Source organism: Centrocercus urophasianus, unplaced genomic scaffold (genome assembly GCF_019232065.1).
Source record: "Centrocercus urophasianus isolate 14NV4802_14NV808 unplaced genomic scaffold, USGS_Curo_1.0 seq_16, whole genome shotgun sequence".
NCBI classification, from domain to species: Eukaryota; Metazoa; Chordata; class Aves; order Galliformes; family Phasianidae; genus Centrocercus; species Centrocercus urophasianus.
In genome coordinates this window covers 1,043,068-1,069,229 of record NW_024884711.1, presented here as the reverse complement: position 1 = coordinate 1,069,229, position 26,162 = coordinate 1,043,068, and the positions used below count along the sequence as shown (strand labels likewise).

The window sequence follows — 26,162 nt, the reverse complement described above, 5'->3', positions numbered from 1 at the left end:
AGCCAAGGGACAATTGAGTAGTGGAGACCTTCTCTCTAGGTTTGTGCAGTTTCCTTATCTTTTTCTCACTGCCACTTTATTTGGGAATCAGTAATAGCTTCCTGCTTTGTTTTTCTCATGAGGTGATGACCTCATGACTCAGAATTCTTGTATAGTCTACATAATTTATGTAAAGAAATAACTTTCTTAGAAGTGAAAAAGCTCAGATGTTTTGGTGCTATGATTAGGCTATTTTGGTTATTTACAAACCATTCAACAAGAGATCTAGTTTTAGCACCTTAGTTTTACAGGAGAATTTATGTAGCAAGGTGCCAAAGCCAGCGTGAAATTTTACAGGAGTTTTTAAGAACAGTGTTGTGCCTCATTCCCTGACTCAGACTTAGCAGCAAAATAAGAGTCATCAGTTACATCTCTTTTTCTGTAGAGACTCTGACCTGGACAGAAGGAAGAACATGATATCAGCACAGTGTTTTAGCTTTAGTCCTCCAATCATAACTTTGAGAGAATAAAACGAGGAACCATGGGATTGCTCAGGTTGAAAAAGACCTTAAAGATCATCAGGTCTAGCCACAACCCAACCATACTACCCTGACTGTAATGTTCCACCACTAAATCACATCCCTGAGCACCACATCCAGAAAAATTTTAAACACATTCAAGGATGGTGACTCAACCACCTCCCTAGGGAACCTATTCCAGCAATTAACAATCCTTTCTGTAAAGAAGTCCTTCTAGATATCCAACCTAAACCTCCCCAGCACAACTTGAGGCCCATTTGCCCTCATCCTGTCACCAGTGAGAAGAGACCAACCCTACCCTTGCTGCAGTCACCTTTCAGGCATTTGAAGAGCAGTAAGGTCTCCCCTCAGCCTCCTCTTCCCCAGACTGAACAGCCCCAGTTCTTTCAGTCTCTCCTCACAGGCCATATTCTCCAAGCCCTTCCCCAGCCTTGCTGCCCTTCTGTGGACCTGCTCCAGCACCTCCATGTCCTTTCTGTGCTGAGGTGCCCAAAACTGAACACAACACTCGAGGTGAGGCCTCACCAGTGCCAAGTACAGGGCAGGATGACTGCCCTAGTCCTGCTCACCATTCCTGATCCAAGCCAGGATGCCACTGGCCTTCTTGGCCACCTCAGCACGCTGCTGGCTCATATTCAGCCATCTATCAGTACACCACTGCAAGTCATTGTAACTTACATATCAAGTCAGTAGTTGACCTCATACAGCTTAAACTGTAGTCCTTTATACTTTCACAGAAAGAAAGAAAACCAACAAACAGCCAAATATCCAGCCAATGGAAGATAAGCTTACAGCTATGTCCATATCACATAGACTAACCATGAGATGCCACTGACAGGCTGTGTAGTCCTATTGAGCTGAAGGACAGGGCAGCAGTAACTGGCGTGCTGTAAGAGTATGACGGGGATATGCATGCATCAGTAGTTTTTATTTCCAAGTACAAATGGAGACTTAAATGCACTTCTATTAAGTTTATTATTTAAATAGTGGATGCATTAGTTACAAAAAGTGACTTAGTTTAGTGTTAAATACTACAGTTTAAATGCAGCATCATAAATATGGAGGGCACTTCTTACCCTTGAAGAGTGCACAGCAACTTACAAGATATACAAGAATATTAATTTACTTTTGGTTTCATGCAAGCCTATGATATTTTTCTCCCTTCCTGCCCCAATATTTGCAGTTATCTTCTCTTATAAAGAGACCTCCTTGCTCCACGCCCTAAAGGAAAAAAATTAATGGTTAAGTTACACATACTCTGAGTAACACAGATCAACTTGCTTCCAAAGGAAGGCCAGATATCAATGACTGCCCTTTCTTATTGCAGGAAAAGATGCTCGTGATCGAAATTTTAAGTAGGTACTCAAATGCCCAGCAAATTAAATTCTGGGGACAGGATGCTGGACTGCAAAATATCCCAGTGTGACAGATAGGCAGGAGTTTCATATCAAACTTAATTTTTCAGTGTGCTCTTGTTGAACAGAAGGCATCCAAGATTCACCAACTACTTCTGAGAAAAATGTAAGAGGTCACTTGGGATTGCACAAGTTTTCTGAAAGCTTTCAGGAAATGGTCAACAACTAAAGGTTACACATCCATGTTCAGTAAGACGTCATGACTGACACCAACTTTGAGTAACAGGATTGATTTCAGTCAAATCTGTTTCAGGTACTGAAAATACAAGGAACTGTAAATCCTGTTTAATGTTGCATTTGCTTTGAGAGAAAAGAGTCTCCTCTTAAGCATTTCCCAACTAAACATTTAGGTTGGCTTAGCTTATATTTAAGTTATGCCAAACTGTTCTTTCCTAGAAGGAATTAAGATCTGTTAGAGAGCTCCTTTATATACTGATCCATTTCAATTTTTAGCTTTCTGGACTCTCCCACAAATGCAAAAAAAAAAAAATATATTGGTTATTGAATTTACAACTAGCAATAAGTTCCTACTTACAGTTTTAAAGAATTATCTATGTGCATTTATGTTGAATCAAGACACCTATTTTGGCTGAAACAGGCCTACAGCTTAAAGACAGCAAAAAGTGACACAGGAACCAAGAGTTAAATGAAATACTTTGAAAAGCAAATAGACTAAAGTAGTGTTTCTCCTCCTAGAGTTAAGGAACCTAGCTCAGTCAGTGCTACAACAACCAGTATTCACAGTTAATTTCCCATTCAAAGTTTAACGAGTATGTTTTAAATTGCCTGTATTTGCTATTATTTCACGAATAACCCAATGATATCCTTATATCAATGGACACATTGCTCCAAGATAGTAACAGCCAAATGTTTGTAAGAATCCTACCAACCTCTGCGTACGCTCCTTTTAGGCATCTCCCACACTTCCACTTCTTCCACCTCACATCTTGTGTCTCTGCGTTTTAGTGGGGGTTTGCCTATTCTCTTCTTTGGTTTAAGCAGAGGCAGGCTCCCTAGAGAAACACCAGTTGTATCTTGAGGTCATATGAAAGCAAATTTAAGCTCAGCTTTCCTTCATTGCTTCTAGTGCTTCTCTTCCCCTCCTGTATACACACTACTCTGTGCCTATTCCAGTGGCAGATAGAAAGTAGAATGTATAGAAATCACATAATATCACTTGTCAGGATTAGGAACTACCACTGCATATGAACTTAAGAGATGCATTATTTGGGTGAAAATTTAACACTCCAGTTTATGACAAAGAAGCTTTGCACAAATAAGGGCTCTGTTTGGCCACATCACATTCAATATTCCCCATAATACCTTTAAATAAGCTTACTCTAACGTGCCACTATCTGCATATGTTTGTGTTTAAGAAGGATATGAAACATCCTGATATGTACTGGACTGACAACACACTTCAGCAGTAACAGAAAAGTTACAATTAGTTTCCTTATCTTCAAACCTTACCAAAACAGTAAGTTCACTGTGTTTCATACTACACTCCTCTGGCTATTTCATAAAACAAACACTGAAGAAAATGTACCTTGTTCTTTGCTCTTGGCTGGGGGTGAGAGACTACCATGTATTTGTCCAGTGAATTTGGGTTTAGCACCACTTCTAATCCAATACTCTTCAGATGGCATCCCCATGCTCTCCCTCAGTCTTCCTAATAGAAGAGTTGATTTTAAAAAATAAAAATAATAAAAAAAAAAAATCAGTATTCTTGCTTGCTAATGTTAATATACTGTTCAATCAACCAGACAGTTTGCCAGAATGCAAAGCTAGCCACTGAATCTTAAGAGTCTTTCAGAAACAAAAACATAACTTTGTTGACCACATAACAAAAATTGCAGATTACAGGCTGCTTTAGTTAAATCTGCAGATTAAAAAAAAAAAAAACAAAACAAAAACATTACCCATATTACTAGAAGTAGATCCTCTTTCAGATCCTCTTCATAGTAAGATTACACTAAGCAGCAATCTCTCAGTGTACCAGTTATGAACCTTAGTAATTCTGCTTATTCTCACTTCCAATTAAAAAGATACTGGTAGAAATTGGATTAAGTAAATAAAACTTTCCCAGAAATGTAGTAGTTTCACACTGATTTTATAAAAACACAGCAAAACTTTGTTGCTAACTGCAAGACAGCAGCCAACAACAACAACAAAAAAATCAATGGTTTGATGTTCCTGCAGAGAAGGGAAGTTACACAATGCATGGTCATCAGATTACAAGGAACTTCAGCGTGTTTAATCTACCGAACATCAACTGGGATGGAAGGTCAAGTCTGTTTAAATTTAATCCTACGTTTCAAAAATATCATTAAACAATGGTAAACAAGTATAATTAAATTGACCTTAAGCTTTTCAAATGAATAAGTTACCACTAAGGTCAGGAAGTTAAGCCTATTAGTCTAACTCAAAGGAGTCTATTACTGAGTTCCCTACTGACTGCTTTATCATTTTGTGTCTTCAAACAGATGAAGATCTGCCTAAAAAATAATTCTGAAGCACTTCTGACTAAGCCAAAACTGAAATTATGTTCGACTCCTCCCACGCCCAACTGGTTCAGCCTACAGCTTGCAGTTGCAATTGTGTCCTTAAAGTTTTCTACTAACAAGCACCTTTTTCTCGGTACTTATCTTACCTCCCAAGAATTTCTGAAGTGTTCGCTTGTGTTCAACTTCTTCTCTTCTTGCCATTGGCCTCTTTCTTCCATAATACCCATAGTCACTATATACAACTTCATCTTGTTCTTTCTCCTTTGGTTTGTAAACAACACTGATGTTTTCACCAAACCTACTCCTAGTTTTTATCTTCTCTTGAGCAGGCCAGCTAATTAAGTGAGTTGGAAAAGCATTTTTTGGTGGCTTCCAAAGCATCCTTTGGCCAACCTGTCGGTACAAGTTTCCTTTACTTGGCATCAAGATCCCATATGGAGCAGCTTCTTGAAAGAAATACTCTATTTCATCCACATCATCATCTTCATACTCCTCATCCTCTTCATCTTCATCCTCCTCTTCTACCTGCATAGAGTATTCTTCTGAGTCCTCAATTTCTGACAAACTCTTGGCAGTTTTCTTCTTGAGAGAACAGATTTTTTTCCGACTAGAAGATCTAGGAAGGACTCTCAGCCTTCTACCTTTGCTGGAAGCCTCTTTAATCTTCGTGGTTGAAGAATTTTTGACATCTTGGCCATTCAAGCTGTTCACCTGCTCCCTTCCTACCGCTTCATCTTCATTGAGGGACCCACCACTTTTAATTTTCTCTTTCTCCAAGCCCTCTGTACTTTTCTGGAAGGTATACGTGCTTTTCTGAAGCACATAGTCAGGTACAAAATAAGACACTGGGGCATTATCAATGGACGAGCCATCCTCTCTAGAGGACATGTCATCAGAAGAAAGACTAAGTACACTTTGACGTTTTCTTTGTGGCAAACACACGTCATAGCTGTAGTTCGCATCCATATTATCCAAACAAGCCAGCCAGCTGTTAGAAGGAACATACTTCTCAACTGATTCTTCGCACCAAATGCTTCTATCTGTTTGACTTTCATTGTTAGCGCTATGGCTTAGATTCAGCTTTTTCTGCTGAAAACTCAAGTCACTCATTACCTCCATACTAGACGGAAGCAATCCTGCTTGTTGAATAAAGCTGGACTCTTCTTGAGAAGTTTTTGAACCTGTGGATCTCCTAGAGCTAGATTTCTTAGCTACTAGCACATCCTGTCTTACTGCTGGTTGGTCTATGGTAACAGATCTTGCTAATTCTGCTAGTTGTACTGCCATGGCTTCACCTGGAGGGGATTTTGCCCGTTGACCTGCAGTCACCTGCTTTTCCACATCCAGCTTCACTTCATTATCTTGGACATCTTTTTCTTGCATAGTTTCAACACTTTGTTTTGAAGAGAGGACAGCTTTTCTCTCATCTATGTAAGTTCCTGGCACCAATTTCTCCCCTTCATGAGGGCCATATATCATTCCCTCACATGAGCTAACAGAAAATACATCACGCTGCACCACGTTCTCTGGGACTGGTTTACCACTTGCCACATCATACAAAGGAATGGTTTCTTTAAAGGACTTCCACAGTTGAATAGCTGGAGAGCCATTTCCGTATTCTATTCTCACCTCTTCCTTCTCAAAGGCATAGCTTCCAGTAGGAAGATTTCTATACTGTGTAGAGCTGGAAGGACTATTATGAAACTCCCTGTCTACCACAATGGAAGATCCAGACAGATCTTGTTTCTCTGAAGTACTTTCAGTCTCCGTACCTATACCAGAAGAAACACAGGCCATATTTCCTGCATCACAACCTTTCGTTTCTGTATGGGTATCTTGATGCTTTTTCTGCTTGTTTTCAGGCTGTCTAGGATCAGTCTGTGTTTCTTTTGTCTCTGTTTTTCTCCCAGGGGAACTGTAGTGTCTAAATCGCGTTGCATGATAAAACATGGGAGAGGGTGGGGGAGCATTAAAATAAGGCCTTCTGTTAATTCTTGCATGCACTGGATGCTGTGGAACAAAAAATCCAGGGTACTCATGGAGTGCAACAGAATAAAGCGGAAAATATGGATGTCCACCCCGGAAGCCTAAATAATTAGAAACAAAAAAGAAATACCTTATTTCTGAAACAAGCCATTCTGATTAATAACAGCAGTCACAGTGTACGGGAGCACATAACAGAGCAATGAGATCAGACACACGGGCAGTTAAAGCACTCCAGTTATCAATATCTGGAAGCAAGTCTTGTAGGGAACCCACAGTCTTCTGCATTACAGAACAGCTTATCTGGACAACAACACTTCAGAACAAAGCTTAGTTTTACTCCCTGAAACATGCTATTTTGCTGCTTTTTGTTTGCTTGTTGCCTCTCCCTTCTTTCACACATTGTTCTATAACATCATCTTCACTAACAGAGTTCCAGACAGAAATTAACATGGGTATTGTTCACAAGATGTATTATGATATTGTAGGTTCTCTTTCAAATTTGTACTTATACATACCTAAAACATGTATATAAGAAGCTTACACAAACATATTCATTTTTAGTCATATTTAGAGCTCTGTATCCATAGGATAACAGTTACCACCTTGCAGAGTTCCCATTCTCCAGAATTAGATGCTTTTCAACACAGGCAGGCCACAATTAACATTTCTGAAATTCAGTCCTTAACAAGACAAACCTTACATTAATTCCCCTTTGAACTCGCAGGCAGCTTTTTTAAACACACATTTCTCCACCCTAGGAGCAATTCACTACTTCAGGTAGCTGTCATTTACCTTACCTGGTGCAGGCACACAGTATGGATTGTATGTATGGCTGAGGTACCATGGATGTTGAAAAGGTTGCTGCGCTGTTGGCTGCGCATAGAAGAAGGGTCTTGAGTGGTTCGTGGAATATGATCCACTCTCTGAAGCAGGTGCAGAATTCATTTTCTTTTTCTTAACACTGTAAAAAAAAATATAAGTGATTGGGATTAATCGCTTTAAAACACACATAACTTGATGGCTCTTATGTTCAATCAGAATTCAGCAGGCAATTCTCTCCCTATCTTTATTTCTAACCCAGTGAAACAATATACTTCTAAGACGACTACTGTCTTCCATACAGAAGTTAGAAGACTAGTACTATCGAAGTTATTACTGTCAAAGACTCTAGTTGCATTTTGATAAGTAAGCTTTTCTATATATAACTTGTAGTATTAGTACTTCAAGTTAATCACATAACACATTTTAAAAATACAGTAACTTCAAGGTAGTCTTGCATACATATAAGTGGTTTTTTCACCAGTTTAGCTTTTGGCCAATTGGTTTCGAGCAAAAGATCTCAAGGAAAAAAAGAAAACAATCAGGTTTCATATTTCATAAAGAAAGCACTTCTAGATGTTATCACATATGCTGTATTTGAGATCACAGTAGAGGTACTGATCCAGAGCTCTTACATTAAATACACACAACAACAGCAGTAGTTAAATAATTCAGTGAGACTATGCTTCCTGTGCTTAAGTTAAGGCAACAACAAAAAACCTTAAGAAAAACTCCTACACATAAGTTCACATTCAGAGCCACACAAGGCTCACAAACCAGAACTCCCATACTTCAGCATTTCCTCAGCTAAGAGATTCACTCATACCAACCCAGTCAAGTAGTGTGATATTGTACAGCTTAGAAGCAGGAGTATAAGAATGCAAGGAAGGTCTCTGGTCTACACAGAAACAGACAGCTACTCAGCTATTTACATCTACAGAATGTAAATATTAAGGAAATTCAGAGAAAAAAGATTTAATAAAAAAAACAAAAAACAAAAAACAAACAATTCTGACCTGTTACAAGCTAGCATACAACTCAGGTCTAGAGTCTCAGAAAGCCCTCAAGAGAATTGGAGCCCTCTCCAGTTTCCATCCAGAACAGTCTGCCCAGCTTTTTCAAGCACCAAAAACCTACAACCCTCTTTTACTCAATCAGGCCAAAGAGGCCCAAGGCATAAAGAAGGTTGGAAAAAAAAAAAAAACAAAAACAAAACCAAACCAAACAAAAAAAAAAAAAACCTACAAAAAGCCAAGTTGCTTCTCCCCCCACTAAAGCCCCTCAAAATTAATGTCCTTGCTGCTGCTACCTCCAGCCCAGCAAGAAACTACCTCTCTCCTCAGCTTAGCCTCTTTATGGGAGGCATCTGCTGCTTGCCCACTCCCTCTTCCACCTGCAGCTCATTTGGCCATGATGCAGGGGCCCCTTCCATCCAATGGAAGGCAGAATCAAAACATGAAGATAGGAATAGCAGTAAAAGCTTTTATCCTGCAGGAAGAAACACGTTGGTATTGTTCCCATGACTGGAATTGTGTAGTGGATGGCTACAAGCTCTTCAGAAGGGATAAGCAAGGAAGGAGGGGGTGGTGGTGTGTCTCTGTGCTCGAAAATGTTTGAATATTGATCTCAGGCTGGAAAGGATTAGTCTCTGTGGATAAAAAATCAGGGTGAAGGCCAACAGGGATGATCATTCTGGTGGGGGTCTTTTATAGGCTGCCTAAAACTGGAAAGAGATGGACAACGTGTTCTACGAGCAGCAGGCAGAAGTTGTGCAATTGTCAGTGCTGTTCTTATGGGAGACTTCAACTTCCCTGACGTATACTGGAAATATAGCAGCCTAGGAGGCTTCTAGAGAGTATGGAAGACAAATTCCTGATACAGCTGGTAATAGAGATTACTAGGGCAGGTGCCCTGCTAGACCTGCTGTTCACAGAGGACTGGTGGGAGATGTGAAGGCTGGGAGCTGTCCTGGCCAGAGTGACCAGGAAATGGCAGAGTTCTCTATTCTTGGTGAAGTCAGGAGTGAGGTCAGCAAAACTGCTGCCTCACTTCTGGAGGGCAGACTTTGAACTACACAGGACAGTAGTGAGGAGAATCCCTTGGGAGCCTGTTCTGAAGGGTAAAGGGATCCAGGAAGGCTGGCTGCTCCTCAGGAAGGAAGTCTTAAAGGCGCAGGAGCGCACGAGCAGCCTGTCTGTGCTATAAGATGTGCTCGTGGGGAAGCAGACCAGCATGGATGAACAGGAAATGTTCTGTAAGGCTCCAGGAGAAGATGAGTCTACCTCATGGTAGAGATGGGCAACTCCGGGAGAGTACAAAGAAGTTGCTGGTATATGCAGGAAGAAAATTAGGAAAGCAAAAGCCCTGCTTGAATTCAACTTGGCCACTGTAGTAAAAGACAAAAATGTTCTACAAATAGATTAAAAGTAAGAGGAGAACAAAGGAAAATCTTCATCCTCTAGTGGTAAAAGACAAAAATGTTCTACAAATAGAATAGGAAAAGGCTGAGGTTCTCAAGGCGTTCTTGACGTCTGTTTTTAAAAGTCAGACCAGTTATCCTTGGGGTAATCTACCTTCTGACCTGGAAGTCTGGGATGGGCAGCAGAATAAACCACCCACTATTCAGGTGAACAGTCAGAGACCTGCTACTCCATATGGACTGTCATAAGTCCATGGGGCCAGATGTGATCCACCCCAGGGTGCTGAGGGTGCTGGCAGAGGTGATTACCTCTTTCTATCGTCTATCAGTGTTCCTGGTAACCAGAATGGTCCCAGAAGGCTGGAGGCTTGCTAATGTGACCACAATTTACAAGAAGGGTCATAAGGAGGAGCTGGAGAGCTACAGGCCAGTCAGCTTGACCTCGGTGCCAAGAAAGGTTATGGATCAGATCATCTTGAGATGATATGGCATGTGCGGGACAACCGAGGGATCAGGTCCAGCCAGCATGAGTCCATGAAATGCAGGTCCTGCTTGACCAACCTCATCTCCTTCTATGACCAGGTGATCAGTCTGGTGGATGAGGGAAAGACTGTAGACATAGTCTACCTAGACTTTAGCAAAGTAATGTCTCCCACAGTATTCTTCTGAGGCCCAGAGAGTGGAGGTGAATGGAGCTGCTAGCTGGCGATACGTCATGAGTGGTGTTCTGTTCCAGTGGGGCTGGTCCTGTTTGATATCTTTACTGGATTAGGGGATTGAGTGCACCTTCAGTAAGTTTGTAGATGACACCAAGTTGGGAGGAAGTGTTGCCCTTTAAAGGACATGCTGGATTGCTGGGCTGAGGCCAATGGGATGGAGTTCAACAAGACCAAGTGCCGGGTCCTGCATTTTGGGGTCATATGCCCAGGCAACACTGAAGTTTTGGGGCAGAGTGGCTACCTCTAGTGCAGAGGTAAAGAACCTCTACATGAGCCATTAGTGTGCTCAGGTGGACAAGAAGACCAAAGGCATCCTAGCTTGTATCAGAAATAGTGTTGCCAGCAGGAGCAGGGAAGTGATCATCTCCCTGTATTCAGCTCTGGTGAGGCTGTGCCTCAAGTACTGAGTTCAGTTTGGGGCTCCTTGCTACAGGAAAGACATTGAGGCCCTGAAGTGTGTCCAGAGAAGGGCAACAAAGCTGGTGAGGGGTTTGGACCAGAGGCCTTATGAGGAGTGACTGAGGAACTGGGGTTGTTCAGTCTGGAGAAAAAGGAGGCTCAGGGGAGGCCTTATTACCCCCTACAGTTACCTGAAAGGAGGCTGTGGAGAGGTGGGGGCTGGCTTTTTCTCCCAGGTAACTAGCGATAGAATGAGAGGGAATGGCTTCAATTTGTGCCAGGGGAGGTTCAGGTTGGATATTAGGAAAAACTTCTCTGAAAGTGGCCAGGCACTGGAATGGACTGCCCAGGAAAGCGGTGGAGTCGCCGACCCTGGAGGCATTCAGAAAATGTGTAGATGTGATACTAAGGAACATGGTTTAGTGGGGAAATACTGGTAGTAGGTGGACAGTTGGACTAGATGATCTTAGAGATCATCTGCAGAGATGTGGTCAACATAGCCCCACACGGGGTCCCAGGGAGAGACAGCAGAAGGTGGGAGCACAGGGAGCGTGTGTGCAAGCAGCGAGTGACTGGAGGCAAACAGAGGTGTGGCTGTTTGGAGGGAGTTGGTGTTTTTAAGCTGGGAAACGCTCATGTCGCTTTATTTCTGTACTATTCAGATTAAGCTTGCCTGCTTGCTGTAAGATGTGAACTGCGACATGGGCTGTGTATGGGAAGGATGATCTCGGCAGGCACACCGTGTCGTTCTCTGACAGGGGCTCTCATGTGCTGACCGTTGGCCGCCTGCGTGCCTCACAGTGCATCTGGCATCCTCGGAATGCCCAGCTCATGCATTCACCGCAAAAAGCTTTCGCCCTTAAAGGGAAAATCCCAGCCTTCCTTTCGGCGGGTAAAGGCTGTGGAGCTCAAACGGAAATAAATACAGCACAGAGCGGGGGGGGTTGAATCTCCATGATCGCTGTGATCCTTTTCAGCCCAGGCCGTTCTGTGAAGTACATAGACGCTCCCCGGTTTCCAACGTATTCCTTATCGGGTGTGTTTTATTCTCGCGGCCCTCGCCCCTGCTGCTTCTCCCGCAGCCAGGCCTGACAGCCCGGCAGCGGCACTCGGGGACGGCGATCCCGACACAGCGCTCCCGCCTGCCCGACCCGCGGAGCCCAGCAGAGGGAGCCGCCGCTCGCTCGCTCTGTGGCCTGCGCGTACGCGCACTCTCTCCGCCCCGGACCCCTCTCCCGGCCCGCCCGCAACGCGCCTGCGCCTTCGGCGGCGGAAGCGCCGGGGCGGCCGCAGTTACCTTGGTGCGCGGGCGCTGGCGTAGGCAGGGGAAGCTCAGAGGAGTGGAACAGGAAATAGAGGCGGGCCGAGGCGCCGGACTTGGCGCGCTCGGGGATCTTCCTCCCCCCTCCTCCCCGCCTCGCGGCTCTGCGCACGCGCAGGGGCGGCCGCGCGCGGCGCGTCGTAACGGCCGCCGAGCGGCGGTGATGCTGTGGGACTGAGCGGCGGGCGGCGGAGGGCAGCGCGCCTGCGCGCCGGGTGGCCGCCGCCTCCGCAGCCCGGGCGAGACCGGATCCTCCGCCCCCGCTTCCCCGGCCCGCTGGCCGCCCGCGCTCGGGACGCCGAGGCGGATGAGGACGCGGCCGTCGGAGGTTTGTCCGGCGGGACGGCGGTATCTGAGCCGCTTCCCGTCTCCCAGGGGCCGGGCGGGGGGGGGGGAAGGAACCGCGGGAAGCGGGAGGCCCGCGCGGCGGCCTGGCTCTCCCCGAGCCTGGGCGCGGCTCCCCGCCGACCCTCGGCCGCTCCCGGCCGGCGCTGCGGCCGTGGAGCCCGGGCGGGGAGGCGAGGTGGGGCCGGGTGGGGAGGCGGCCGGCGGCCGCCCGTAGGGCCGCTCGCGGTGCGGCGGCACGGAGAGCCCCGCTGGCGGGGATGCTTCGTTCCTGGGTGCCGCCGAGGGGAGAGCGGCTGTGGGGCTCCTCGGTGGAGGCCGCGTTCGGGGCTTCGCTGCCCGCAGAGCTGCTCGGAAGGGCGGACGGCGCTGGCGTTCCCGAGCCCGGTGCCCATCCGCCTCGGCCCGCGCTCCGCACACGTACGGTGTCAGCACCTGCCGTGACCGCGGCTGCGCTCCGGCTGTCTGTGCTTGGATCTGAAGGAGGTGAACGGGTGTCGGTGAAGTTTTACGGGCTAAATAGGGACCGAGTAGAGACTGTAAAAGAGCTGCGGAATCAGCCATCTGCGTGCCTCAGATTTTCCAGCGTTTGTTGTGACGAGCAGGGTAGCTATCTGCTGCTTCTGGAGCGACTTCTAACCGTGATGTAGGAACGGCTTTGCGTTGTGGTTGGCATCTGCGGCCTTAAGAGCTTTCCATGCGAAGCTAAGGCTTGGCTTTGTGGTTGTAGCAGAGCTGTAAGATTGTGCTCTAGTGTGAGCCCAGCGAGGGCTGTGTCCACGTGAGTTCTCTGAAGATGTGCGTTAGAAAACCTTCAGGTATGTCATCAACTCAGAACTCTTACCAAAAGCTGAACTTGGGGGAGCAGGTAGTTCTTTATGTTTGATATTTCAGAGTACTCAGGTGTGTAGAACTTGACTGAGATTACGGATGTTGCACATCTTTCCAGGTTATTTTTGCGTGTGGAGTAAAAGGGGCCAGTTATACACAGTGCTGTGCAACCAGCGCCGTACAGAAACAGAGCAGAGCTGAGAATAGGATGTTGCTGCTTAGTTGTTTTGATTGAACTTTGGATGTGGTTGTAGTTCGGTTCCTTTTATAACACGGATTTTTGATATTGGTCATGTGACTGTGAAACAGGCCATGATCCCAAAATGTCTTGTCCTTAATTCAGTAGCAGTTGCGTGTTGAGAATAAACTTCACGTGGCTAAACAAGTATCCGTTTTATGTCTCTAGCCTTTCAGGAAGTAATTCGCGGTTAGTTGAACTGCATTTGTTAGTAGAGTTAATATCTTAATGTACAAATGCTTGAGTTTGCAGTTAAGTAATTGCTGGGATATGGTGACGTTCAGGGAATGATGTACTTAGCTGTTTGGAGTTTCTATTCTTCAGAAAAACATACCAGAGTTCAAAGGGGACAAAAAGAAACAAGATATCAACACACTTCCATACCCTGGTGGTACATGGCTGGCCTTGCTGGAGGCACCTTGGCCCCCTTATTTTCAAAGGTTAATTCTCTGAGGCAGGCCAGGTCTTTCCACGAAACAGAAATGCCCTTGGGGATGGAAACTACCTGCGCTCAACACGGAAGCCCAGTTGCCAAGTGAAGCTGCTGGTTTATCTCATGTTAATTTTATTTCTGAGCAGGTATTTCCTTTAGTGCGCGACTTCCTTTAGGAGCAGAAAAACAGGAAAGAAACTGATGCTGAGGAGTGCATTGTGACCAAACGTGTTCTTAGCGTGGTGTCTGGCACTTCCAGGCTCTAGCTTCTCTCCAGGTCCAGACAGCTCACCTGCCTTGAACTTGTGAGTTGCTTCCCTGTGGTAATGTATGGAAAATAGTGCAAGCTTCCAAGTGGGCAGCAGTTTTTGGGATTAATAACACAGTAAGAATAAATCAGTCCTTTGTTTTTGTGAGATTTCACGTTCTTGACTTACTAGAATCTTCTTGGTGTCCTCAGGTTTCTGGACAACAGTGCTTTCAAAGATAACTTTGATAGCTTTAGAAAAGAGGAAAACATCTTGCCTCATCAATTACCTATTTCATTTTCGCTGCCAAGGATGCAAACTTGATACATTACTCAGGAATCCAGAGCTTCCAACGCCTCTTTTTCTTTCCTTTCTATCTCTGAGATCAGTTGGCTAGATGTATTGATTTAAATAATTGATTTTAATCATTTTTAGTACTTGTATTCCCTTTCGCCATTAGTTGGGATAATCATCTTGAAAACACATTGCTTTGTAACTCAGTGTACTGCTAATCCTAACCCAGGGTAGGTGCTTTGATACATAGTGCTTCCCTTGCTCACCCTGCACAATTGAGTGCTTGTGTAGTTTGGCTTATGGTTGTGCAGTCCTTAATTCTGACATTTCATTAGGTTAAAAATAGTGAATGACTCACTTCATTAGACAGGTTTTTACTTGTGATTTGTATGAAGCTGCACTTAGATGGGAATTGGAATTTGATGGAAAGTCCACAAATAGAGTGTTTAAATCTTTTTATTATTTAAATCTAAGTCAAGTAAGTTGACTGTCCAGGAAAGTAAGGTGAAGTACGTGTAAGGGCAAAGTAGGTATACAGATAATTTGGAGAAAATAGAGCCTTTTTTTTTTTTTAAGGAAGATTTAGTTAAGTAAATGTAATTGAAAAATATTGTATCTAGATATCTCATCTTCCTGCTAGTGAAGCTGGAAATTAGTATTTTTTCCTACAATACAAATAGAACCGTAGGACAGCATTTGTACAGTGTGTAGTGCAGGATGTGTCTGTTCATTAATCTTTGTCTGACCTCAGAAGAGAAACAGATTCCAGGAAAGCGATTAATAGCTTGTCCCATAACTCATTAACATCTGATGACTAACTCTTCAAATGGCCCAGCTCAGATTTGAAGTACGTGAGCAAGTGTGAAAGCCACCTCATCACAATTGCTGCAGCAAAAAGAGTAATTACTTTCGCCCTCTTACCTGTCTGTTGCTCCATGGTTCTGTCCATCCTGACAGGGACTTGCTCTGGCTCTCTGGCTGACAGTGCTGCACTTTGCAGTCCGGTACTGCAGCAGCCTTCCAGAAGCCGCCCGCTGTCCTGCTTTAGCCAGCTCACTTCTGAGGATTTACCCAGCACAAAACGTTGCTGAATTGAGGGGACCTTCTATTCTGCCATCTTCGCTTCAGGGCAGTGTGCCAACTGTAAATCTTTGCATCTGTAAGTCAGGAGTGCCTATCTGTGTGGCTGCTAGAACCACAGGACGGTAGCTGTGCAGACATCCTGTCACGCTGATAACATCAGTGTCACCATTTTTCAGTCAGCTGTGATTTATGAGCTGTGTGCCAACCAAGCTCAGTGCTGTGGCAGTAGGCTGGGACCTGGGAGGATGGAGCCTCTTACAAGTTTTCCTTTGGATGTGCTGATTGTTATTGCAGTGTCTCAGTTTCTTAACCTTTGAAGTGAATTCATCTCTCAAAACCATCTTGAACTCTTCAGATCTAGGTAGTCTGGGGTGTTTTGAACAAATTCACTTCACTTGAGCAAATGAATACTGAAGTAGTGATCACTTTAGAATAGACATTCAGAGTAAGGACATGGAGATTTTAAATTGGAAGAGGGTTGATCTGGACTAGATAGGAAGAAATTCTTTACTGTGAGGTGGTCAGGTGGAACAGGCTGCTCGGAGAGGCTGTGGATGCCCACTCACTGGAGGTGTTCGAGGCCAGGCTGGATGGAGCTGTGAGCAGCCTGCTGTAGAGCCTATAGCAGAGGGTTGGAACTAAATGATCTTAAAGGTCCCTTCCCACCCAAACTATTCTGTGATTGTTTAGACCCTGGGTGAGTTGTTTTCCTGAGAGTTTGATACGGTTCCACTAGGAGGGAGTGGGATATGACCTTGTGCCACACGCAGACATTTGTTCTTTAGCCAATGGTTATCTCTAGCAGCAAGAACTCAGCATGGATGGGGAAAGTGAAGTATGTATTGTGTTTTATGAACAGAAGCCCCAGTGCACATCATGGGAGAGAGTGCTGGATCAGCTGGAAACTAGAGTCCAGCTTTGTGAATTTGCAGTCTAAAGGTGATTCAGGTCACATACGTGTTCTGCAACGAGACTCCTGACATCTCCTCAATCTTCTCTGCCACTGAGGGTCATGCTCAAATGTTCTAGCTATTTATAGTAATTAATTTCACAGTTTCATCTGGTCTTCTGTTGAACAGGTCTGCTTTTTCAGTCATAACTGTCAGCCACGTTGCCAAAAATGTATTTACACTGGGTGGTGTACATCAATTTGTTCATGGGATCTGAGGATGGGTTCTGCTATATGATGACTGAAACAGCTCGCATTGAAGTTGTGTTCTTTCCCTTGCTTGTCCTGGAGGTTTGTTATTTAAAATCGCATCAGAACAGGAAGCTTTTGGAGCTGACTTTCTTTGAGTAAAGCCCAGCAGTACTGATGTTCTGCCTGAGCACAGCTTAATGCCCCAGCCTGTACTGTGAGACTTTACTCCTAAGCCAGGAAAAACAATGCTGCAGAGACCCCGGATCCCAGCAGGGCCCTGAGCTATTTATTTCTGTGGGCCTGACATGCTTAGGAAGTCCGTGTGCCTCTGTAACCACTTAAAGTTCAGTGCAGAATCTGTCAATGGATTAGGTTGCACGTTTAGCTGTTATCAGATAGCCAGGGTAGTGGTCAGCAGAGTACAGATGGAGTGCTTGGGAACTCGGGGAAAAGAAGCCACGACTTGAGGCAAAAAGTCATTGCTTCAGATAAGCAAACTCCGTGATGCGCATCTGCTTCAGTGACCTCAGTGTTTAACTGCACTTGCAAATTTAGGATGTGAAGTAAAGCATTCATGGTGATATCAGTTATTTCATCAGAAAGTAATTGCTCCTTCCTCTTCCTCCAAATATTAACCCCTTTTTCTACTTTTTAACGATTAACTGGTTTCATTGGAACAAACAGTGAATATTGGTTTTCGTTATTTTGACTTTTCTGGTTAAATAACAGGGATACCTAAAAGTTAGAGATTCTTGTTTGTGTACATTTGCTAAGGGGAGGAGAAAAAAAGATCTACATTTAAGTTTGTGGTAATTGAAGTGGCTTTAATTACCTGTCAGACTGCTGTTGTTGAGTGGTGTTACAGGTTGAAACAGCACATCTCTGGTATGGCTGGCAGGTATTCACCTTACACTAAATCTCAGCATTTTTGGATGGAAGTTGAAATGTGCCATTTCAAGTAAATGTATTTCATGTGTTGTTCATGAACTGCCATGGAAGTGATGGCATTACCACGTGTTAGATAAGTTGTTCCTCAGTTTGGGAATGTAGAACAGTGCAGCATTAAATGAATGTGGAGGTATACATGTGATAGATAGGTACTCTGGGGTCCTTTATGGTAATATTTTACTGTCACAACTCTCCCATCCTAATTGCACGTCTGTGTTCAGGTGGAAGGTAAAAGGAGGGAAAAAAAAATTAACCTCTTTTAAAGAGAAACAGAAATGTTCAAACAGGAAAGCAGACCTTGGTAGCCTCTGGTCGTTACTCTTACAACTACAACTTTTTTTTGACCTCTGCTATTCCTGCATCCCTTTGCTCCCATTCTCTCCTTGTTTTTCTTTCCTCTTGCTAGCAGTGTCACACGTACCTGCTTGTTTGGAAGTTGTGCAGGAGAAAAAAATAAATGGAACATAAATGCATGAAGCCCTTCTGCACAGGGTTGATTAATCAAATAAACATTGGGAACATGCTTGTTAGGTTTTTAAATCCTTAGCTTTGTTTCTTGTTGTTCTGTGGTAGAATGTCAGAGGTGGAAAAGGAAACCAGTGGATTTTGGTGCTGAGAGTTCAGTTGGGAAGCGATGGGATGCTGAAGGAATGGTGTTTGTATTCTTAGCAGGCCTGGGGCCAATAAGCTCTGAGTAGACACAAATGTACCAACACACAGAACAGCCACATCTCTCACTGCAGGTAAAGCAGCTGCCTTAGCTGTGCTCCAAGGGAACACGCAGGCAGAGCTGGTGGGAAAACCAGGTGATTCCTGCCAGGGGATTACTCTTCCTGAGCCTCGTTTTAGTTCTGTAGCCTTAAAAGCTGTGCTGACAAAAGAAAGTATCTTAATTTATGGGTTGAGATCTTGAGAATTCATATACAAGCTCTCCTGCTTTTCTGCTTTTTTTTTTTGTTTTTCTTTGTTTTCATGCAAGCAATATGCACAAACTAGAAATCAGTCTGTTAGACAGTTAGTTTTAATGGGTAGCTATAAAAAGGAAATGGAAAAGTGCTTGTGTGTAAATCAGTTTTATTTTCCTGCTTTCAGTCCCTCAAGTGCAGCCACTGATCACGAGATGTTACCACAGAACCTACCTCAGCCTTCGCTTTTGCCGATTCGTTTCCCGCATCGTTATCAATCTCTCCAGGAGCCCTGCAGACACTCTTGAAAGTCTCTGGACGTATTGTGCCATCGTCAAAGAATGATGACCTAACGTAGGTCAAAGTCTGGAGCGTTGATCCAGCTGGCAAAGATAACGCTGCCTTTTTGTTTGATCCGTATCACTTCTGAACTGACTTCAGAAACGCTCAGCTGGCCTTTATCTGGCAAAAAGATCTTCACTTTTCTCTCTGGTCCTGGAAATATTAATGGAATACAGTCATGTCTACCCAGGACGAGAAGCAGATAAATAGCGAATATGCTGTGTCCCTGCTGGAGCAGTTAAAGTTCTTTTATGAACAGCAGTTGCTAACTGACATAGTATTGATTGTGGAGGGTACGGAATTTCCCTGCCATAAGATGGTTCTTGCAACATGCAGCTCATACTTCAGGTAAGTATTCAAATCAGGGCTCCTTAATTGAAGAGAATCTGAGGTATCTGCTTCTGTGTGTAGTTGAGGTTAACTGAGTAACAAATAATGTGTTGCAGAATGTTTTGGAGTGAGGTGAGAAAGTTAAATATGTATATATATATTACATCAGAAGAGTAATATACATTTTCCAGCATCTTGTGACTTATTTTGGAGTTTTCAACAGGAGGTGTGAAAGGAAAATCACATCTGCAATGGTAGTATTCTTCAGGGAGTTGATTTCAATCTTAACGAACTTCTTACTCTTCGTACTTAACCATGTTGTTCCCCAAGATGAGGTGCCTACAGGTCGTTGAGACTTGGCTATGGAAGTGTCACTGCCATGTTCATCTCTGTTTTCTCAGCAGAAGTCTGCTGTAAGGAGGGAGTGCTGTGCAAGCTCGTGCCTTCCTTTTCTAAATCATCCGTTTGTTTTTTTCCCCTCTGCTCAGCGGTGAAGCCTGAGAGTCATGCAGTAGTGTAGCTTTTAATTTGGGAAGCTATTCCAGGATTAATTATTTTCACAAATTTTTGTCCCAGCTATTGTTTGTGTTCATTTTTCTTCATTTCAGATGAATCTGGTACAATTTTTAGCAGCAAGTGTTTTGTAATCATTAGATAATGATTATTGCTGTTGGCCTTCTGCAGATGACACAGTTCCAACTGTCTATAAAATCACAGCCACTGGAAGAGTGGCCAGACTTAGTGTGGGTGGCTCTAATCATAAGGTTGGAAAGCTGTCATGAGTCCATGCAGTGTGAAGCATTAGAATGTGCAGTCAGATCTCTTATTCATACGTGTTTTTATTATTTATGGAATGAGGTTTTGGCGCTGGTTGAAAGAAGCATCGAGCTCGTGGTTTTGTCATATTCTGTTTTTTTTTTCCTCTGCTTTGGTTTACAAAAAGATGTTTAGTTCCTAAATTTAGCCTTCTTATGAAAAATTGATAGTCCTGAAAGAGGCTGCGGGGAGAGGGGGAAGACCCGAAAGGCATCTCTTAGTGATCCAGCCATCCTGTAAGCAGCAAGCTTACCTTCCAGCTTTGTGCTCGAGCACTGCTACGACTGCACAGCTTGGGCACGTGCTGCTTGGCTGTGTGTAGGCGTGCTCTGCAGCCAGGTTCTGTAACAGCTGCCCCCTTAGTTTCTATCATGAGCAGCCTCTTTGGTGTTCTTTAAGTGTCTTGCTTAGCTTTAAAAAGCTGCCTGGCAAGTTGAGATGCTCATGTGGCCAGTGGTTCCACCTAAAACACAAGGTTGCCCAAGTTAAGGAGCTTAGAAGAGGACAGAGATTGAGTTGGGGCAGGAGGAGGGCAGTGGGTGCTGCCTTTGTGCCAGGTGCTGCTGAAATGGCTTTGCCTGGGGAGTGCATCTCCATGCTGCCTTCACCTCTGCAGCTGCAGGCAGAGTGCAGGGTGCACCACTGTTCCTTCAGACTCCTCTCAGATCTGGTTTTCCTTACCAGTTCAAAATATAGAGAAACTGAAGCTGAGTTTATCGTATAACTATTAATAATTGCCTTTCTGCTTTTTGGGAAGGTGCAATAGAGATACTTTAAGGATCTTTTTTTCCTGCCCTTGGTTCATTTTTTTGTCTACAAACTTGAATTTACTGTACAGTGTGAACGGTACATAAAAGCTTCACAGAGTGCTGATGCTTGCTCCTTTCTCTGACTTTCTCATCCTCTCAGAGGAGCACACTTTTGGTACAGCTTACATTTATGCAATGGGCTGAGCTGTTTCTTTTCATTTTAGAATCTAAAATCACTGTTATCTTTAAGCAGCACATGCTGGAGTGTGTTTCTTCCTTCTTTTCAGTTAACGGAGAAAGCTTGCAATTCATTAGTTCTCTGCCTATTGACACAGATTAGTTTGCATATATAGATAGACAGATATGAAATAATTCTACAGAAGGCACTGATGGTATTTTTCAAATGTGCAGTACGAGTGCTTTAATACTGGATGGTAGCCCGAGGAAAAATACTAAGTATCTGTAAACAGGTAACCAAAAAAACCTGTTTACCTTTTAGAGTGTAATCACTGAAGACTTACGAAGTGACTGTTTACTGATGGTTCTTGTCTTAATGTGTGTGTTCTTCTTCAGAGCTATGTTCATGAGCGGGCTAAGTGAAAGCAAACAAACACACGTGCACCTGAGGAATGTGGATGCAGCCACTTTACAAATTATAATAACGTATGCATACACGGGTAACTTGGCAATAAGTGACAGCACAGTAGAACAGCTGTATGAAACTGCCTGCTTCTTACAGGTAGGAGTGTTTTACTTTGTGTGAAGTAACTGCTTTGATTTCAGAACTGTTTCTTCTTTGACTTGTTAGGTTTAGAAGCTTCAGAATACTCTTGTTCAATTTACTTAGTATAGATAGACAGCAGTTGCCTGCCAGATACGTTTCATGTACACATCCCTCCTTGCTTTATTGGCCCTCTGGAGGGTGGCAGCAGAACAGCGTGCAACACTTGGGTAATTACTTTCTCAAGCAGCCATCGTAATGTAACGTACAAAATCTGCATGCAACCATTGAGTCACTGCTGTGTTTTTGTGTATATTATGTTATTCCAGGCCTAAGCTCTGCTGTTTAGCCCAAAACACAAATACTTTCACCTGCTGATGGAAAGAGAAAGAACAAACTGTCTGTGGCAACACTGAATTCTTTTCTTTTTGCATTACAGGTAGATGATGTGTTACAACGGTGCAGAGAGTACTTAATCAAAAAGATCAATGCAGAGAATTGTGTGCGCCTGTTAAGTTTTGCTGATCTCTTCAGCTGTGAAGAGTTAAAGCAGAGCGCTAAGAGAATGGTGGAGCACAAGTTCACAGCTGTGTACCACCAGGAGGCTTTCATGCAGCTGTCGCACGATCTGCTGATCGATATTCTGAGCAGTGACAACTTGAACGTGGAAAAGGAGGAGACGGTTCGTGAAGCCGCTATGCTGTGGCTGGAGTACAACACGGAATCACGGTCGCAGTATTTGTCCTCTGTTCTTAGCCAAATCCGAATCGATGCACTTTCAGAAGTAACACAGAGAGCCTGGTTTCAAGGCTTACCGCCCAATGATAAGTCTGTGGTGGTACAAGGACTGTACAAATCTATGCCCAAGTTTTTCAAGCCCAGGCTTGGTATGACAAAAGAGGAGATGATGATATTCATTGAAGCTGCTGCTGAAAATCCCAGTAGTCTTTATTCTTCTGTCTGTTACAGCCCACAGGCAGAGAAAGTTTACAAGCTCTGCAGTCCTCCTGCTGACTTGCATAAGGTTGGAACACTTGTAACTCCTGATAATGACATCTATATAGCAGGGGGGCAAGTTCCTCTGAAAAATGCAAAAACCAATCACAGTAAAAGCAGCAAGCTCCAGGCTGCCTTCAGAACTGTGAATTGCTTTTACTGGTTTGATGCACAGCAAAACACTTGGTTTCCAAAGACACCGATGCTCTTTGTTCGTATCAAGCCGTCCCTGGTCTGCTGTGAAGGATACATCTATGCAATTGGAGGCGACAGCGTCGGCGGAGAGCTCAACAGGAGAACGGTCGAAAGATACGACACAGAAAAGGACGAGTGGACCATGGTGAGCCCGCTGCCCTGTGCGTGGCAGTGGAGCACGGCGGTAGCAGTTCACAACTGCATTTACGTCATGGCACACAACTTGATGTACTGTTACTTTCCCAGGTCAGATGCCTGGGTAGAAATGGCTATGCGACAAACAAGCAGATGTTTTGCTTCAGCTGCCGCTTTTGGCGATAAAATATTCTACATCGGAGGACTCCACATCGCCAGCAACTCTGGCATAAGGCTCCCAAGCAGTACTGTGGACGGGTCTTCCGTAACTGTGGAGATCTACGACGTGAATAAAAACGAATGGAGAATGGCGGCTAATATCCCTGCCAAGCGCTATTCTGACCCGTGCGTGAGAGCCGTTGTCATCTCCAACTCCTTGTGTGTCTTCATACGAGAAACCCACATGAACGAGAGAGCGAGGTATGCCACCTATCAGTACGACCTGGAACTCGATCGCTGGTTTCTAAGGCAGCACATATCGGAACGCGTGCTGTGGGACTTGGGCAAGGACTTCCGGTGCACTGTAGGAAAGCTGTATCCATCTTGCCTCGAAGAGTCCCCCTGGAAACCTCCAACGTATCTCTTCTCACCAGATGGAGCGGATGAATTTGATCTGGATGGGGAGATGGTTACTTTACCACCTGTACAGCTCCAGAATTAGACTGCGCAACCCATTCAGTGTATGGTTGGTTACCTTGAAATAAATGATTGTGAGAAGTCTGGGAAGAAGAATGTCCAGTCGGTCCTTCATGAGTTGTATTTTTATGCCCTACCAAATACTTGCAGCAGTTCAGTATGAATTGATGAAATAAACTGGTATGCTTCCATAATCTGAAATAATATTATCTGATAATTGAGAAACATGTATGTATATCATGATCTTAGTCATCTGACTTGTCTAAAGAATTAATTTCTAGTTCTGTAAAGCCTGTTTCAGGAAAACTAGCTTCAGAAAAAAAAAAAAGTATTTACTGTTTCTAGGATGATATCACAACTCTTCTGAAAGTACCTTGCAGTTATATTTGAACTACTTCTGGGTGTTCTAATCAAGTGCTAGTTATATAATTGTTGGTGTGGCCTAATTAAGGGACTGTGCTGCACTTAATACTAGTATCCATGTTGGTATAGTAATGCCATTTAAAAACAAACAAAAACAAATCCCATGGATCTACCTGCAGTAGGAAGGGTAGATCTTCCATTGTATTGTAATGTGCAGGGCAAGATGACTGCAGGTTCAGTCAAGCTGTACTACTAGGTGCATGTACTCTATTTTCACAAACTTATACCTGTCTGTTTAGAATACAGGTCTTCCAAGCAGCTGGTAGTTTACCAGGTGTGGACTTAAGTTGCTGGGCTTGCAATAGGAATTGTCAGCCCTCATAGTGCGGGTCTCTGTGGAGCTTTAATCCGTGAATGCCTCCACGTTCTGTATTACAGTAACATTGGCTCATGTATATTCCTGCTGCTGATGTATTTTTCCATTGTAAAACAAAGTTTTAGTGTGGATTAACCAGGTCTTTATTTTCTGTTAATTTAATAACAAGCATTACTGTAGTGTGATTGTGTATAGATATCCCTTAGCTATCAGGTTTTTTACTTCGGGGGGACGGGGGGAAGCAACCAGTTCAGGAATATCCTGTACTCTGCGTGCAGGAGAGCAGATGACTCGTGCTGCTCCGGCATTAATCCCAGGAACCACTAGCAGTAGCGGGGCACCGCCAGCCTAACATGAACACAGGTGCTTCATGACAAACCTTACTAGCATGTTCAGTTGCATCATGTTCTGGCACTGTATTTTGAATGACATTAATTTATTAAAAAAGACTGAATCCAACCGAGTTTGGGTGTGCTTTCTGCTTGAAGTTGACACGGTTACGCCCTCTCCCTCACCCTCAAACAGTATCTCTTAATTTATTGAAAGCTATTTCAAATAGTTAAGCTACGGAAAACTTGGACCTGTGTACCTAATTTCCAGCATTACACAGAACTTGAAACTTCCACTAAGACTTCTGTAAAGTGACACATCTCCAGTCGTGGTGTTTTGTGGAATGTAAGGATTTACAGGACAAGTAATGCTGGCTAGTGAAGAGAAAGAGGCAAACTACTAACTTTAAGGAAGGTGACAAATTAGATGTTGGCATTTACTGCTTCATCAGCTCTTCTGCTGCCTGAATTGCTTAGGCAAGAAGGGAGGAGTGACTTGTGCTCCCGCTGGTAGCATGTTACTGTAACCTGGAGCACCAGTTACAAGTTGGTCCAATGGTGCACAAATTAGAAGAACAGTGTTGCTGATTTGTAATGTTCCGAGGACCACAGACCTCTGGCAAAAATGGTGGTGGTATCTTGTTCACTGCAGCCTGACCGGACTGCTTCATTCTGGGGATCGTCCTCACAGTAGCCTGCTTCATCGAGGGCTACTACAGCAGCCTTAGGCTCAAGACATGCTTTAATTTCAAGTGTAGATGATCTGCAGCTAGGGAAGGAGCACAGCAGGTGTGTTCTGTTAAATGGGAACTTTCAATTCAAGTTTAAGATCTCATGCATGATTTCTTACCCTACAAAAGTGTGGTAGGTTCAAACAGTGCACTGAATTGCACTCAGTGCTTCATGGGACCAGCTAAAGACATCTTCTGAAATGCAGAGGGACGTCCTGCTAGTCTGCATTTTGTACTCCTTAGAACAGTTTGGTGTAAGCCTGCGTGGTACCTTATTTAAAATTAATTTTAATAATGCAGTACTTAAGGACAAGACTAGTCAGGTGTCAAACAGTGCTGTGACTTGGTCAGACATGCTTACTATCAGCTCACTTACACCACTAGATGCTGCAGTCAGTATTTGACCGCAGACAAAAGCAGCTGGCAAATGCGAATCTCTAGTCTGAATTGTTCCTTTTCATTATTAGAGGAGGAAACTGCAGGCAAAGCCTTGTCACACGTCTGGAAATGGTCGCCAGTGGTCGAATTCGACTGCAGTGGGAACAAAGACAGCGGCTGAAAAATGCAGCTCTCATTTTATAAATAGAGCAGTGATGATTAAAGCCTTCAAAGAGTTCTAAATCAGTATCTCACTACAAAGCTTACCTAATGCTAGCCTACTCAACCTCTACTTGACTACAAGGTACATTTACATACAAGTTCTAATGATTCCTTATGTCCTCAAGCTTTCCTATATTTGCAAAAAGTTTGCTTTTTTTTTTTTTCTGATAGAAATACCTTTAAGTCCTATGTAATTTCAATTCCCTGTACCTGAAATAATAAAAGAACACTCTACCAACACTTTTAGTGCATCCACTTATTTTTACAGTTGTTTAAC

The 26,162-nt window shown here is 43.9% G+C and overlaps 2 protein-coding genes across 5 annotated transcripts; one reads left to right on the top strand and one right to left on the bottom strand.

Moving 5' to 3' along the window:
* Positions 1-1,336: 1,336 nt before the first annotated feature.
* LOC122159443 lies at positions 1,337-12,149 on the bottom strand. Of its 2 annotated transcripts, none has more exons than XM_042817029.1 (6): positions 12,077-12,149; positions 7,221-7,384; positions 4,584-6,524; positions 3,480-3,602; positions 2,824-2,946; positions 1,337-1,405 (listed from the first exon to the last, which is right to left on the bottom strand). In XM_042817029.1, the coding sequence occupies exons 2-6, from the start codon at positions 7,366-7,368 to the stop codon at positions 1,368-1,370; spliced, it is 2,373 nt and encodes a 790-aa protein (XP_042672963.1). In that variant the 5' UTR covers positions 7,369-7,384; positions 12,077-12,149; the 3' UTR covers positions 1,337-1,367. The 2 variants fall into 2 exon arrangements, with proteins under 2 accessions (XP_042672963.1, XP_042672962.1); XM_042817028.1 differs by lacking the exon at positions 1,337-1,405 and adding an exon at positions 1,513-1,739.
* Positions 12,150-12,359: 210 nt separating this feature from the next.
* KBTBD2 (kelch repeat and BTB domain containing 2) lies at positions 12,360-26,125 on the top strand. Of its 3 annotated transcripts, none has more exons than XM_042816500.1 (4): positions 12,360-12,428; positions 18,754-19,256; positions 21,377-21,542; positions 21,964-26,125. In XM_042816500.1, exons 2-4 carry the CDS (start codon positions 19,087-19,089, stop codon positions 23,509-23,511), a joined length of 1,884 nt encoding a protein of 627 aa, XP_042672434.1. In that variant the 5' UTR covers positions 12,360-12,428; positions 18,754-19,086; the 3' UTR covers positions 23,512-26,125. The 3 variants fall into 3 exon arrangements, with proteins under 3 accessions (XP_042672434.1, XP_042672437.1, XP_042672435.1); XM_042816503.1 differs by lacking the exon at positions 12,360-12,428 and adding an exon at positions 13,293-14,252; XM_042816501.1 differs by lacking the exon at positions 12,360-12,428 and having other exon boundaries at positions 16,212-19,256.
* Positions 26,126-26,162: the final 37 nt, after the last annotated feature.

What these genes read in the sequence shown, in the direction of transcription:
- LOC122159443 (XM_042817029.1), bottom strand. Translation starts at nt 7,368, where the DNA reads ATGAATTCTGCACCTGCTTCAGAGAGTGGATCATATTCCACGAACCAC. An exon ending in ACTTCAGAAATTCTTGGGAG is followed by an intron (nt 3,603 to 4,583) that starts GTAAGATAAGTA and finishes CTCTTCTATTAG; the next exon opens with GAAGACTGAGGGAGAGCATG. An exon ending in TAAAAGGAGCGTACGCAGAG is followed by an intron (nt 1,406 to 2,823) that starts GTTGGTAGGATT and finishes ATACTCTTACAG; the next exon opens with CACGCCAGTTACTGCTGCCC.
- KBTBD2 (XM_042816500.1), top strand. Translation starts at nt 19,087, where the DNA reads ATGTCTACCCAGGACGAGAAGCAGATAAATAGCGAATATGCTGTGTCC. An exon ending in ACATGCAGCTCATACTTCAG is followed by an intron (nt 19,257 to 21,376) that starts GTAAGTATTCAA and finishes GTTCTTCTTCAG; the next exon opens with AGCTATGTTCATGAGCGGGC. An exon ending in AAACTGCCTGCTTCTTACAG is followed by an intron (nt 21,543 to 21,963) that starts GTAGGAGTGTTT and finishes TTTGCATTACAG; the next exon opens with GTAGATGATGTGTTACAACG.